At 46.8% G+C, this 15,000-nt stretch overlaps 1 protein-coding gene across 1 annotated transcript in view; it reads right to left on the reverse strand.

The window, feature by feature from the left end:
- Positions 1-15,000, reverse strand: part of LOC307234007 (mannosyl-oligosaccharide 1,2-alpha-mannosidase IC) — a gene marked incomplete at its 5' end in the record, with an annotated part of 131,564 nt that overhangs the window by 85,535 nt on the left and 31,029 nt on the right. The window contains one exon of the mRNA XM_080005538.1: positions 11,016-11,131. Coding sequence (XP_079861664.1) covers positions 11,016-11,131 — 116 coding nt within the window. The remainder of the gene's footprint in view (positions 1-11,015; positions 11,132-15,000) is intronic.

The following is a 15,000-nucleotide window of genomic DNA, read 5'->3' on the forward strand; positions in this document are numbered from 1 at the left end:
TTCTATTCAGAGACTCTTCCGACGAGGGGGAATAATTCCACGTTGTGGCTCCGTTCCACAGTTCGGTGAATAGTGCTCTGTCATAAAATGCTGAGCAGGAAAAAACTTCAAATCCACCCATTCTACCTCCGCTAATCCTCCGCACAGCTCCGTACGTTCTGGTGTGGAGGACTGAGAAACACCTTTCTTTCATCCCCTCTTCCTCCTCCTCTTCCTCTCCTGAAGCCCAGCGTATAATTAAGACGCGGAGGCGTCGTCGAAAAACGCGCAGGTGCTTTTGTTCTTTTTTCTTTTTTTTTTTAAGGCCTGGCTTCAAACCTACAGCGTGAGAAAACATGAACATGACCTGAGAAATATATGAAATAAGAGTTTTACACGTCACTGGAGAGCTGAGGTGGGCTGCTCAGCTCTTGAACAGTTTTTCAACCAATAAACAAAAAAAACCTACAAGTAATAATTATATCATCTGCACTGCTGACCTAAGGAAAGTAGACCTGGCCATAATTATCCATAGTTTAAATATTCTCACTTTTTTGACCAATGTTGATAATAATAATAATAATAATAATAATAACAATAATAATAGTAATAAGAAGAAGAAGAAGAAAAAGAAGAAGGACAATCATAATAATAATAAAATAATAATATTAATGATAAAATAATATAATCTCCAACACTGACGTAAAAAAGGGGTTGACTTGGCCTGTACATACAGGGCCCGACAACAACTTTTAGAAGTGGTTGCCAGTTGCTGAATTTAATATAGTTTTATAATTGACTGACAATGATCCTACATTTTTATAATGCACATTTTTCACATTCTCACTTGTTCCACCATTTTCACATGAGAAAAGCAACCAGAGGGCACAAGATGGTTGACAATGGCCCAAATCTACTTGCCCGGGGCAACTGGGCAACCTTTACTGAAATATGTTTGACTGACAAAGAACACACACACACACACACACACACACACACACACACACACACGCCCGTGCATTCTGGGATGTGTTTAAAGCCACAGAACTGCTCGTCCAAGGCGTGAGCAGGTCCACAGCTCTGAGTTACTTCTCAGCTCGAACAACGATTCCTGGAATTCCTGGAAGGTTCAGCTGATATGACGTGCACCGGCCGCTTTCTCACGCTGCTCCGCTTCTCGGCTCCCGCTGAATTGCAACCAATCACTATCTACGGAACCCAACAGGACCGCGAGAACACAGGGCCGCGAGACAGCGACCCGCCCGGACAGCGAGACGGCACCGCAAGAGGAGGCGCTGGACGTTCACGTCGAGCCGGATTCTTGGCAGGCGGGCGACGGGCGGGCGACGCCCCGGCCGGGCGTTCCGCGTCTGCAGAACCACTTTCCCGCCAGAGGAAGGTGTCGACTCCGGCGTCTGTGTATTGAGATCCAGGAATGAACGACAGGAAACAGGAGGGACATGCTTCCCCCGTGATCATTTAATGGCCTCCTGCCACCGTCTACCGCAAAAACTATCATTATCAAATCAATTTGGGGTGAATAAATGACTGTAAACCGGTTGCTTAATACCCAATCGTTGGCTCAGGTGTTTCTACAAACTGTAAACTATGGAAGGAGACGGAAAACAAAATGAGCATTTACTCGTTCGGCAAATCTAACGGCGGCACCCTAACCCCATCTGAGTGACACGGAGTGAGCTGGTAACTAACGTCTGATTGGCCGTCGCAGCCGGTCGTGGCTCAGCCTCAGCCGAGCGTTGCCGCCGCCCGCATTCCCCTCCCTTCGTCCTGGGGAGTGTTGCACGAGACACGACCAGACTTCCGTGGCACCGGCCCTGGATCTGGATCTGGGTGTGGATCTGGATCTGGATGCGCCCGGGACGGAAGCCCGATTGGCAAGGCCGCCGGGATGCGGGCGCCTGCCAAGAATCCGGCTCGGCGGCACCCAGTGGCGCAGCGTACCGCTCGGACGCTAATGTAATGATGAAAAGCGAATAAACCGCCGTCACTGTCGCTCGGCAATGCCACGGTCCCAGCGCTCAGCTTTGTGTCGCCGGGTCTCACTGGCAGCGAGAGCGGCGGAACTGGAGGGAAGTGAAACCCGATGTGCCCCGATGCGGTGACCCCGGACAAGTCCCGGCGTCGGCGCGTCAAGCCGGACGGCGCCGACGCCCTCGCCCGGACGACGGCGCTAATTAGCCGCCGTGAAAGAGGCCAATTAGGTTCTGCCGTGCGGGCCGGTGCCTACGGTGCCATCTGAATGCTGTGCACCATGACAGCACTGATGACCCCGCCTGGCGAAGAACTTTCGAGGGCTCTCTCTCTCTCTCTCTCTCTCTCTCTCTCTGTAGAAGCATTCGTTTGGATGTACAGTAATTATAGGCCTGATTACGCCCGGGCAGCAATGACAGCCCCCAACATTAGCACTAATGGCCGCCGGCCTCTGGAGCGAGCTGGAGCGAGCTGGAGGGAGGTGGAGGGGGATGGAGGTGGTGGGGGGTCTTCCATCACAACAATCTGAGCTAAAACACGAAACTAAAAAGCTCGGACGGTCAGGGTCAGATCCGACAAAGGCCAAGGACCGGACAGGTGATGACATCACTAGATCAAGATCTAGACATCACTAGATCTGGATCGAGCCGACACGGTGAGGAGGAGCGAGGCCGGCAGCGCGGGAAACGCATCCTCCAGCTCCGTTTATGGACATTTGCGTATTCACCCCCGGAGTAAAGAACGCCGTTCTAATTTTTATTCCACCGAATGTGGAGTAAAGTTAATGGGGGGTCGCAGCAGAAAGTGACCTTCATCATCTCATTGGTTTGTGCGGGGAGACAGCTACGTTTGACCCCCTTCTCCCGCGGAGCCCCCCTGTGAAGCCCCCGAAAGTGAAACAGGGAAGTGGACGGAAGACGACCTGCGAAGCGCACGCTGCTGTGAACGCGCTCGGGTCGGGGAGGCCGCGCCCCCGCAGGTCGGTCTGGGGCCACGCCCGCGCCGGATTTGCGCGAAAGCGTCGGCGTCGGTACTTGAACCCGGGGCATCGGCGACTCACCACCACGGCAAAACCCTGGAAAATGGTTCTGACCGACTTGAACTGAGTGTAAGTCAAATTAAAGCCACAATAAGTGAAAGAGAATAAATAATAAAATATAAGAATGAGACACATCTCCCAATAACAATCCCACACCTAATATTTATCGTTGCACATCTTGATTTGTGTGTTAAGTCTGGGATCCTGAGATGAACTCTGTTTCATGTGCAGTTTATTAACTTGACCCGAGCGGCTACAGTATGAAGCATCACATTCATCTCCAAGCAGGTTTGATTATTGATTATTTCTCATTATGGATATATTTATGGATATTGTTGTGTGGCTTGGAGAGAGCGCCCGTCTAGAGTTTCCCGGTAGTGATCAGTGATCTGTTAACTGAGTGATCAATACCTGATCACCTGGTTTCCACTGGCAACGGAAGCCCTTCTTTAGTTATCAATTATTCATCAATTATTATATATTTTTATATAAGTAATAACCTGCAGCCGCGGCTTCATCACCGACACCACCGCGTCCAAATCCTCCGTCTGCTTCCGCGCTACAAGCACCAAACGTCCTCCGTGCAATTCATAAATCGAAAAAAACGACTTTTATATCAATCCACACTTTTTATGGAAGTCATTTAAGTACGATGTTCGGGATGGAACGCCGTCTACCGGCTCCGCCCCGGCAGCCGCAGCAGACGTGCAGGCGAGTCGGCTCGTCCTCTCTGTGGGAAGCAGGAAGTCCCTTATATGGATAAGTTGAGGCGTGGTCTATGCTAATTGGCACTTCCGCCGCGGATTCACGAATGAGGCCCAGCAAGAGGCCGATTCTCAACTTCTCCTGCACCAATCAAAGCGTTGGCGCCGTTGGAGCCCGGTTGGCCCAAGTGAGAGGTGACCGGGTCCCAACGGTGAGTTTTCAAGCAGCACTTTAACCAATCCGAGCGCAGAGCGGCTGGAAGTCGTCACGGATCTCGTCTTTGAAGCCAAATAAACCCTGATGATTAAACAGGTACGGTATCAGTGCGCCGGAGGTCACGAGGCCCGGGCGTGATTTATCTAAAAAAAAATAAACAGGCGTCTCTGGGAAAGTTGTAATTAATGATCTTCCGACCCCTCGACTCCTATGAAGGAGCCTTGTGAGATCTGAGTGAGAGAGGGAGAGAGAGAGAGAGAGAGAGGGAGAGAGAAATTATGACTTTGCCTCGGTCGTAAACAGCCTCACTGAATGCATTAAGCTGAAAATTAAGGGGCTACTGAATAATTAATCATATTCGGTCGGCGTGATGAATTGCATCTGAGTTGCAGCCCCCCCCCGCCATTTTGACCTAATTCACTTAAAACCTTCCATCCTGTCCATTAACTGGGGAGAATCCATTTATCAGTGGGAAGCATCTCCACTGTGGGTGGTGGTGGTGGTGGTGGTGGTGGTGGGGGGGTGGGGTAGGACCAGACTAGGACCAGGGAGGTTGTTAATGTCTCTCAACGACAGAATAAATTGGTAAACTTCATTAGGTAAATAGTTAAAATCCGTAGGGTGTGGTTTCCTCCTCTTGGGGGGGTCCGCAGCCTCCGCAGAGACCCTTCCCTGCGGAGCCGTCCCCTACACACTGGTCTATGGCACGTCCAGCAGCTTGCCCTTGGCAGTGCATGTCTGCTATAGCTGGGCTCACTGGGATGTGTCCTCCGTGTCCTCAAGACACAGTTATCAATCTGTATCATTGTTACATTTAATATGCTCAGATAGTTGGAAGCACTCGGGTTTCGTATCTCCATTAAACCCTCGTCACTCAGAGATCAGAGGGTTTATTTTCTTCCTCCGCCGCAAACAGACCCGCGGAGTTCACCGCCGCCCGGAAAACGAACCGTCGGCGCGACGCGGAGCGACCGCGTGTCCGGGCGATGAAGCGCCGGCCTTTCGGGAGAAACAGGCCCCCGACCCCGATCTACGGCTTGTCCTCGTCAGCCTCGGTTGGGACGGAGGGGCGGAGGGGGTGAGGAGGGCGACACCGGGGGCGACTCGTGGCTCGCCGCGCTCCGACAGGAGGTGGTCCGAGGTCAAACGGCCGCCCAGAGCAGATAAACAGCGGCCATCGGGCAAGGGTTGGCGTTTAATAACTGGCCCCAAAACAAACAGGCCTTTCTGGCGGGATAATGGCCTTCGCTCACAGCGAAACAAGCTGATATGTGCTCTGTGCTCCCACGGCAGAGCGTCCTCTAAGCACCCGGCTCAAAATCAAATCATCCCAAAAGCAGTAACATATCACCAGAGCCTCCGCTTGGTTACTTGGAATATTAATAGCATCTGGATGGACACACTTTTGGCCTTTTCTGAGTGGCAAATGCAAGTTGGACTGAGCCCGCTGATCTTTTCCTGTGTGTGTGTGTTTTATTAGAAGCAGTTGCCAAATCTTTCCTCTCGGTTTCCAGCAGAGAGGCTGGTTGTGATTCGGCGGATGCACCGCATTGTTCGGGGTATCAGATGGTGAGACGCTGCAGGCCCACCGCTCCCCGGCCTGACGGAGCGCTTCTCCGCGTGGTCTCCGAACAAACTCTCCCCCTCGAGTGGGAGGAAGTCCGCGAGCAAACTGTCAAACTTCATTGGCAGCTTTGTTTTGGCCTTGGGGTTTCCGCAGCTCTTTAAGTGGAAGTGGAACAGCGCTTTGCCACGGCTCCACCAAGACACGAGTCCTCTCTGGATTTCCTAACGTCTATATCTACTTACACAAATGCACCTGAGCCTTTTTACGGTCTCAACGTCCAATGTCACATTTTGTGAGCCCACCGAACTGACATTAGAGCTCAACCTCGGACAAGCTGGTTTGTATGTACGGTACGGTACAAACATATGGCACATGAATAACCAATGGAACACTCCATGAAAGCCAACAAGAGTCAGCCAAGCCTCGTAGGGACTCGAAGTTTCGATGACACACTTTTCCTCACGCTGATGCATCGGCGGTGACTAACATCTTCATATTCCACTTCCGCAACCCCCGGTTTCCCAGAGCGACAGGGCGCCTTGGGGACAGGCTGAACTTCACGGATCCTCGCTCCAGTGTCTCCTTTTCCCGGCATGTTTATTGTCACTTTTTGCCGACAGTACGCCGGCGTCTGCTCTCCCCCAACGCCCGGAGGACCGGAACTGCATCGAGCTCCAGTCTCAGGGAAGTCAACCGGATACGCTTTCACGTTTTGCTGAAGTCATTGGAATTTGCTTTCCCCAGTAATGTGGCTGGTGGCGTATGAACGGAATTCTACGACACCTAATCTCTGCGCTGGGTATGCTTCAGCGATCCTCCTACCCCCATAGAAAATGAAATGCAAACTGAAAAAACGCAATTCTTGAGAAATACTTTCGCATGCCGTTCCAAGCCGTCAGTTGGCCCAGTGAAATCACATGGAATTTAAATGATGAGATAATATGAAGTACGATCAAATATTGTCCCATAATGCAACATTCACTCGGTTGTAAGTAGTACACCATTCAATTAATTCGGCAAGCGAGCCGTTTTGCCAAGATGGAAGTAGTGTAGATGTAGAGGCACAGAAGAGGGGATTAGTAGGGGGATAGAACGAAGAGTAGGGGATAGAACGAAGGTAGAGTAGATGTAAGTGGAGGTAGTAGGAGTAGGAGTATAGTAGAGGTTCAGTAGAGGTAGAGCTGCCAGTCGAGAGATTTGATGTTCATCTGTGACATCATCGTCACTATATCAATGTAAAGATAATAGTTTTAATAATTTGTCAAAATGTTGTTTAACGATATTTTTTTGCACAAGCGTCATGTTTTGCACAAGCGTCATGTTTTGACAACGGCCTGGTGAGACAGGCCTGGCTCCAAGGACACGATGATGTGGCCCAAAAATGTCTGGAATGCGAGAGGAGCCGGGTACAACCAGGTATCCAATATTTTCCCATCAATCAGGAAATGCCACATGCGCCGTGACAGCTAAATGCCTCCGCTTGCCTCCTTCTCCCCCTGACGAGGCACCAGGAGAGACTCCTCGCTCCCTCAAGTGTCAATTGAGATGTGGTAACGAAATTAGAGACCTAGATGGTGCTAATTATACAGTCACTTCCCTGTCGCCGCCGGGCTTGGAGAGGGCTTTCAGTTTTCTGCCGCTGTTGTGGTGGCGGTTCTTAAAATAGAAGCAGTGAATGAGGAGAACAGCGGAGCTTGACTGAATGCACAACACAGGTACTCTACAACAGGAAGGGGAGACGGAGAACAAGAATCACTTTAATTTTCCAAGGGAAACTTCAAGTGTTGTAGCCAATTTGTACAGGTAGAGTTGAAGTAGAGCGAGTAGAGGTAGAGCAGACGGTGGTAGAGTAGACGGAGGTAGAGTGGAGGGGCAGGAAAGGGGTTTAGAACAGAGGCAGAGCAGAGGTAGAGTAGACGGAGGTAGAGCAGACGTAGAGCAGACGCCCTTGTCCACAGGGGGCACCGAATGCTCAGTTTTTTGTTGGTAGTTTTGTGATTAAATATCCAAACATATGTTGACAGGGAGGGAGCTCTTAGGTCTGTAAACTGTGGAGACCTCAAGGGGGTAGGGGTAGAGTAGAGGGGTGTAGGCTACAGGGCGGGTAGAGTAGCGGTACAGATGGAGGTAATAGTAAGGATGGCGTTGGATGATTCATCACGGATTCTCCTGCTCCCCGGAGTAGATTACCTGAGAGCAATTTCTGAAGGTCAGACATTTACATGTTGTGAAATGAACAAGTTTCAGGGTCGTCCTGAACGCAGCATGAGGAAAACAAGTGCAAAAAAAAAAAGAGAGAAAGGTGCTGAGAAAGCCAGAGAACTCCAGCGGTGTGAGTAGGTAAGTATCTGATCGCTGGGAGAGGATTTATCACCCGTCTCAGCCAGTAATGCATCTATCCTTAAGGGACAGAGAAGGACCAACAATGCATTCAAGCACTGTGGAGTGGAAAGCTACAGACAGGGGGAGGTGAAAAAGTGAGGGATGCCCATAAAGAAGTGATATATGTCCGTCTGTGCCCGAAGTGAACAAAACGTCACCTTCCAAGTCTTCATCAGTCATTTTTCATTCCCGCTCTATAAAGGAGACTCTTTCTGGACGCCGGCCAACGAGCGCCGCTCCTTGACCACCGGCAGCGTTAAGTGGACAACCCCTTTTAAGCGCGACGCACCGCTCTTCACGCAAGCTGGGCTCCAGCACAAGGACCCCACCGCCGCTAGAAAATGCTAATCGCAGCCCGACGGTGCCAACAACTTAATCAGAGGTGGGTGATTTGGGAACACCTTGGGGGTCGGGAAAGCTCGATTGCGGGCAACGCCGGGTGGAGACATTGTTCGGGTTCCCTTTTGTCTTGATGATTAGCTGCGCCACCAAAGTTTCTCACCTTTGGAGGGCGGCAGTGGGCTCTGCCAGAATAAACGTTTCATCCATACCATATTATCATTGTACTGCAGGGACAAGCGAGTTTAAAGCTGCTTGTCTGAACAAGTAGTTTGACATTTACTGCGTCGTGACTCATCCATATAATTGGTTTCCAGACAGGGCACAAGGGTTCCCCCTAAGAATTTGTACATTGAAAAAACACTTTCTGAAAGCAAATAAGAGAATTTTAACTGCCCACGGTAAAGACGGAGAGGGTGAAGTTTCCATTTATTGATGTCTTAATGTACCAACACTGTATCATACACCATAATCTTGGAGTAAATTGACAGTTATGCCAACAAAAGCTGTCACACTGCAACCCCAATGAATCTAAACTTTCTCACATGTCTGTGCTCTAGGGAGAGAAAAGAGGAACCAGGAGCAAAACAGTCATTTTTGTATTTTGTATATCTGCATTGTCTTCTCTCACGGTGAACCCTTGAAGGACCTCTCTTGAAGGTCCTGGGACCCGGCGTTGAGTAACACTGGTCAACTTGCAGTGGCCTATGTCGGGTACAGTGGTATAGTCAGTGGGGCAGCGGTTCTCAAGCTGGGGCCCGGGGACCCCCAGGGGTACTTCAGGGGTAGTTCCAGGGGGTCCCACTGAGAAGCGCTGCCACTAGACCACACCAGTGTTGCACAACGGTCGCTCAGGAGGTCAACGGGATTGATATCTGGAGTATTTCAAAAGACACTTTTTGGCAAATTAATTACAGTTACAAATGAGTTTGTTCATGCGAATGGAATTCTCACATGAATCATCTCATTACGTAAAAACGATTCACTTTTTGTCGGCCGATCAGTCACATCCAATATGAATCATGACAAACGCCTTGGCCTTGTTGTGCCTTGGAATTAAATTTACTTCTCAGTGATTATTTTGACTTTGTGAGTGGAAGATTTACTCTTTTGACAGAGTGAGTCCAGACTCCTGGATCATTGAAAAGGTTTTGTTCAAATCGTTTGCGAGTCTCTCGTCACTAACCGTCGGTACGCCACAATGAAGAGCACAGTTCTGCGGTTTCTGAGGCTTTTGGTGGCCAAGAGGATGGTGGTGCGCCGTGGGAAGGCTTCGTTGCAAAAAAAGTGTGCCGTGGCAGAAGCCAGGTTGGGAAACACAGAGGTAACGTGCGCTCCATTAATTCCCAAACTCTGAGGAAAATAAACAAAAGACGGCGACATGAGGACGGATTGTCACGTGCAGGAAACAACCGAGGCAAACTGTTCTCTGCGACGACACAAAACAAGCTGACCGGTCACCTGCTCGTTGGGGCAGGCAGAGCCCCCGGGTGGAAGGCAGGGTGGACTGGAGCGCCGACGTGGCCCGCCGGGAAGGAGCTGTCATCACCCCCCGTCACGACGGGGCCGTTCAGCTGGAGCTTACAAGCTGCTTTGTACCGTGAATGACTGCCTTTGTTCACACTGCCATTGTAATTAAGAAACAGCACAAAACTCTGTGTGTGTGTGTGTGTCTCAGATTTCTACATCTCTTTTTTCAGTTTAAACAACTCACTCACACTGCCCACATTTTGAAATATATACACACACATAGAGAAACATATATATATATATATATATATATATATACAGTATATATACATGTATATATATATATATATATATATATATATATATGCACACACACACATACATGCACACACACAGTATATATTTCAGAGCGTGGGAGGGATAGAGAGAGGGAGGGATGATACATAGAGAGATATATATATGGATAGAGATATAGACAAATGGAATAATAAATGTATAGACAGAGGAGTAGAGATAGATAAAGACATAAAGAGACCAACTGAAGTGTAGAAACAGATAGATGTAGAGAAAGGTATAGAGCTAGAGGTATAGTTATAGATGTATAGAGATGGATATATGTATAGAGAGGTATAGAGAGAGAGAGAGAGGTATAGATGGATAGAGGTATCGACAGCTATAGAGATGGATAGAGGTATAGAAATAGATAAAGGTATAGAGATATAAAAAGGTATAGAGATATAAAAAGGGATAGATGGATAGAGGTATAGAGATAGATAAAGGTATAGAGGTATTGAGATAGATAGAGGTATAGATATATAAAGGTACAGAGCCTATATAAGAAGCCAGTCCCTCCTGCTCTACCTGCGTTGCCGCCTGTGAGCTGTCTGTCAGAAGTGATAAGCAGCTTCTAGAGGTAGCTCTGTCAGACAACTTGACGGCGCCACATGCTGCCACGCCCTTATGGGCCGGCCTATTTGAGCAACCAATCAGGGAAAGGGCAAACATGGCTAAAATTAAACTCAAATATTGTGAATATGGGTTAATAGGAGGCTGGCTGAATGCACGTAAACTTAAAATATAGTGTCTACTATAAAATATATATAAAAAAGTAAAAGTAATAAGCACGGCACCGAAATATATTCAACACTACTATAGTGCATGTAACTGAGTAAATGTAACTAGTTACTCCAAGTTCAGTTTCCAATCTGGACTCAAGAGTCAGAGACAAGAATCCTGAAGGTGATTTGGCTCCAACAGCCGCCAATCAAACATCATCTTCCAATCAGATCAGGAGGCAGGAGGCGGGGGTGGGGGGGGGGGGCTTACCGAGTTGAGCTCCAGGCTGCTCTGCACCCATTCCTTGGCCTCCTCGTACTCCTCCGTCAACCCCATGATGAACAGCGTGTCCAGGGAGTCGATGATGCTGGCTCCACGCAGACCCCCTGGGGAACAGATTACAGGGTCAGTCAGTTTGATTGAGTAAGGGCGGAGTAGAGGAGACGGAGCAAGGTCAAGGTCAAAATGTCATCATACTGTTGTGGCAGTTTCGCTTGCGACACACAACCCGAGCGGCGTATTCAGGGCCCCCCAGCACAGAGACACGGACGATGGCGTTGAGAAAACACAAGCTACCCCTCCTGGGTGTGTGTGGGGATGGGGGCTTTACCTGTTGCTCGTTAGACCAACCGACAAGCAACAGGCGTACAGCCACTCTGATCCTGGGCCCCATTCACCTAGACCCAGGACAGGTGTGGCTGCTCACACCCAACCCATCCCAACGCCACACTGTATATTCAACAAAGTAGTATACGTTCATACACAAGGAATTTGTTGTGGTGAGGATTTGGTAAATTGCTGAATGCCGCAGACTATAAGCTTTAAAAAATAAAACTAAAAAAAAATCAACAAACAAAATTAAAATTAAAGAAAAATGTAATAAAACATTGTAGAAAATTGCCAAATATCGAAAAACGGCCGCATCTTTAAAAATAAATGAATAGCCAAATATATATTTTAAATATTTGTTTCTTTCACAGCAGAAAGCCTCAAAACTCTGATTTTCTCCATTAAAAAAAAAAAAAAAAAATTAGTCTCCATCTGAAGAAATCTCAGGAATTCACTGAGGACATCTTTTCTCAAAGCCATCTAAAATAATCTCCAACACACACACAGACACACACACACACACACACACACACACACACACACACACACACACACACACACACACACACACTCACACACACACACACACACACACACACACACACACCAGTCCAATTCAACTCAAAATTAAAAAAAAATTAAAAAACAAATATCAACTGTTTATCTTCAACATTTTGAATATCGAGAGATTCCCATCGAGAGATTCTCTGATCAGCAGCCATCACCACACATCAAACCACCGCACCCTGGGATCCAGCACTTGATCCGCCCCGAGGCCCGAGCAGAGATTTTGTGTCATGGCTATTTGTCAAAATGGAAGAATATATGAAAGAGCCACGGCTGCTCCGGATCAGTCCGTACGCAGAACATCCAGGAGGTGGAATCGCTGCAAAATGTTGGTTAGCAGAGAGACCACGCCCTCATGCAAAACGACTTCCTGCTGTATTTGTTCTGTGTTCAACCTGTGTCCGTCCTGTTCAGGTGTGTCCTGACTGATCTCCACCTGCCTCCCCCTCAGCCGCTGTGGTGACCCCCAATGGGAGCAGCCCAACGAAGAAGAAGAAGAAGAAGATAATTATTTATCATTTATTGTTTTTTAACATTTATAATAAATTATATCATTCATTATTTAGAAATGTATACTATTTATATTATTAAAATGTAAAAATTATCATTATTTTCATGCCATACCATTATTTTACTGCTTCAGCTAACAATCGCATCCTATGACAGTAATGCTCATATTAATAATCATATTAATGCTCATGTCAACGATTTCCACCATCACACTGAGGTCTAAATCACTTAATTCTGGGAAACCAGATGAACACAGCAATTTTTTTGCCGATTATTTCAATTTATTTGGGTACATGAATGCTTTGTGAGATTTCTATTATATTCCAAAATGTGTCCAAATCCGTAATTATACGGCTTTGAAACATCTGGTGGAAGGTCCAGGGGCGAGAGCCCAATTCTGATTCAGGCAAACAGCGAGTTGGAGTTTTGGACAAAACACGCCGGAGTAGAGAGCACTCACAAAGCGTGCGCTTATCAAACATAATAATAGTAATAATAATAATAATAATAATAATAATAATAATAATAATAATATTAATATATGTAAACTGAATGCAAATGAATGTAAAGTGAGTGAGCTCAAGGATTAAAGTCACTTAAAAAGAGAAAGAAACATCTTGATGTCAATTCTTCATTTTTTATCTCTGTTTCCTCAAAATGTCACGGTTTATATTATAAAATATAAATCTAATGTTTCAACGTGACCTGCCCCCCATCCCTTTATCTCAGAATCTCCTTTAATCCGACATCTATTTTTCTACTTCTCTGTGTGATTATCTTCTTTAATCCGGGACGACACAGCGTCCTGTGCTGATTGGCTCTCAGAGCGGGCGACCTTTGACCCCCCGTCGCCATGGCGTTCGGGGTCGGATGGTGAGGGATCGTTTCAGTTGCCGAGAGAAATGGAACAAGGAACGCCTCCGTGTAATGCAAAAAAAACAAAAAAACAGTTATTCATTAAAGCATTGACATTAAAGATGAAATGTATGAAAAAAAACCATAACAAATGATGAAGCCTGAAAAAAGCCAAATAAAAGCAACAAAAACAGCCAAATATGCCAAAAAGAGACAATGTCATACTAAAAAATGTAATACTAATAAAATATTCTCAACATTTTGGACGTTTTCCTCTGTGGAAACCTTTGGAATATTCATTTAGCTCGACCATGTAGCGCCGTGTGGTCGTACAATTTTGCAACCCATAATATTTCCATTGAATTGACAAAGCGTTCAAAAAGTACATTTTAGGTTCACACCCATGAAACCACTTGTTCCTTCACGGGGTGCAGGGTTTGTCTAAACATGTTTTCCAGCATGAAGACATTCTGCTCGTTTTCCAATTGACATTTTTCTCTGAATAAAAGCAAAAAAGTTTTTTTGTTGTCATGCAGAAACATGTACAGTCCTGTACATACATTCACAAATACCATTTTCAATAATCAAAAAAATAAAAACATCAAATATTGAAACTTTTTTTTTTTTCCCCTGCGGACCCCCTGCTGTTCCTCCACAGGCCGTAGATTGGACCGAGGACCCGGGTTTGGGCCCCCCTACAATAGGCCAGTGCAGCCGGCGGCGCTTCACCTCCACGGTCACAGGGAGCAGCGCTGGCCTGCAACCGCAGCCATCTGCTCATATATTATACATCACATTCACATAGCGGTGTTATGAAGTGTCCGGGTGACATAATGAGGGTCTCGTCCCACGGAACGGTTATTTAGTGGAAAATATGATGGGATGCATTTAAATATGTCCCAATATATTTCTAAAAATATCAAACAAATAAAAGAAGGAATCTCTGTGTCTGTCTGTATGTCCTTCGATTATCTGGACAACCGCTCATCCGACCTGCGTCACACTAGGCGGGCGTGTCGCTGGGGACCCGGGGACGGGCGGTGTCCATTTTGGTGCAATTTGGACACGCGGCGCCTGCAATATTAATAAACGTTGAATAAAGGAGGAGGCGAGTCCCTGACGTCGGCAGCACCGCCCCCATATGTCGGTTATCCTGTCAGTACCATATCAGTTTATGATAGTCTAATTCCCCGGTGTTTTCACCGTGAGTCGCCGTGTCTTTCATGAGTGCAACACACAGCACTAAAAATAATAATAATAATAATAATAATAATAATAATAATAATAATAATAAACAATAATATAACTATTTATATTATTGTCGTATCATCATTTTTAAATCAGTTTTATTATTATTAATATGGTTGAATTATTATTATTTCTATTATTATTTCAATGTATTTTTTGTGCAGTGGCCATTCAATACACGCCTGTTGGCTCCTCCAAACAGCGTCACGCTGCTGTACGGGTTGCACTTGTGCAAGTCGCAGTGACTCGCGGTGAAAAACATCGGAGAAATGCACTCTGCCTGACGGGAAAAGCCAGGCCCAGGTGGCACCGTGGACAAACTCTCTGTTCGCTTCTTTATTCAACATTCATTAACATTATACGTGTCCTGTGTCCACACCAAAAAAATATGCATATGCTTGCTAAATATATGGTTATACATTATATCAAAACATAAATAATTGGTTTATTCTGCAATTTATTGCAA

Source organism: Zeus faber, assembly GCF_960531495.2.
Source record: "Zeus faber genome assembly, chromosome: 8".
Lineage (NCBI taxonomy): Eukaryota > Metazoa > Chordata > Actinopteri > Zeiformes > Zeidae > Zeus > Zeus faber.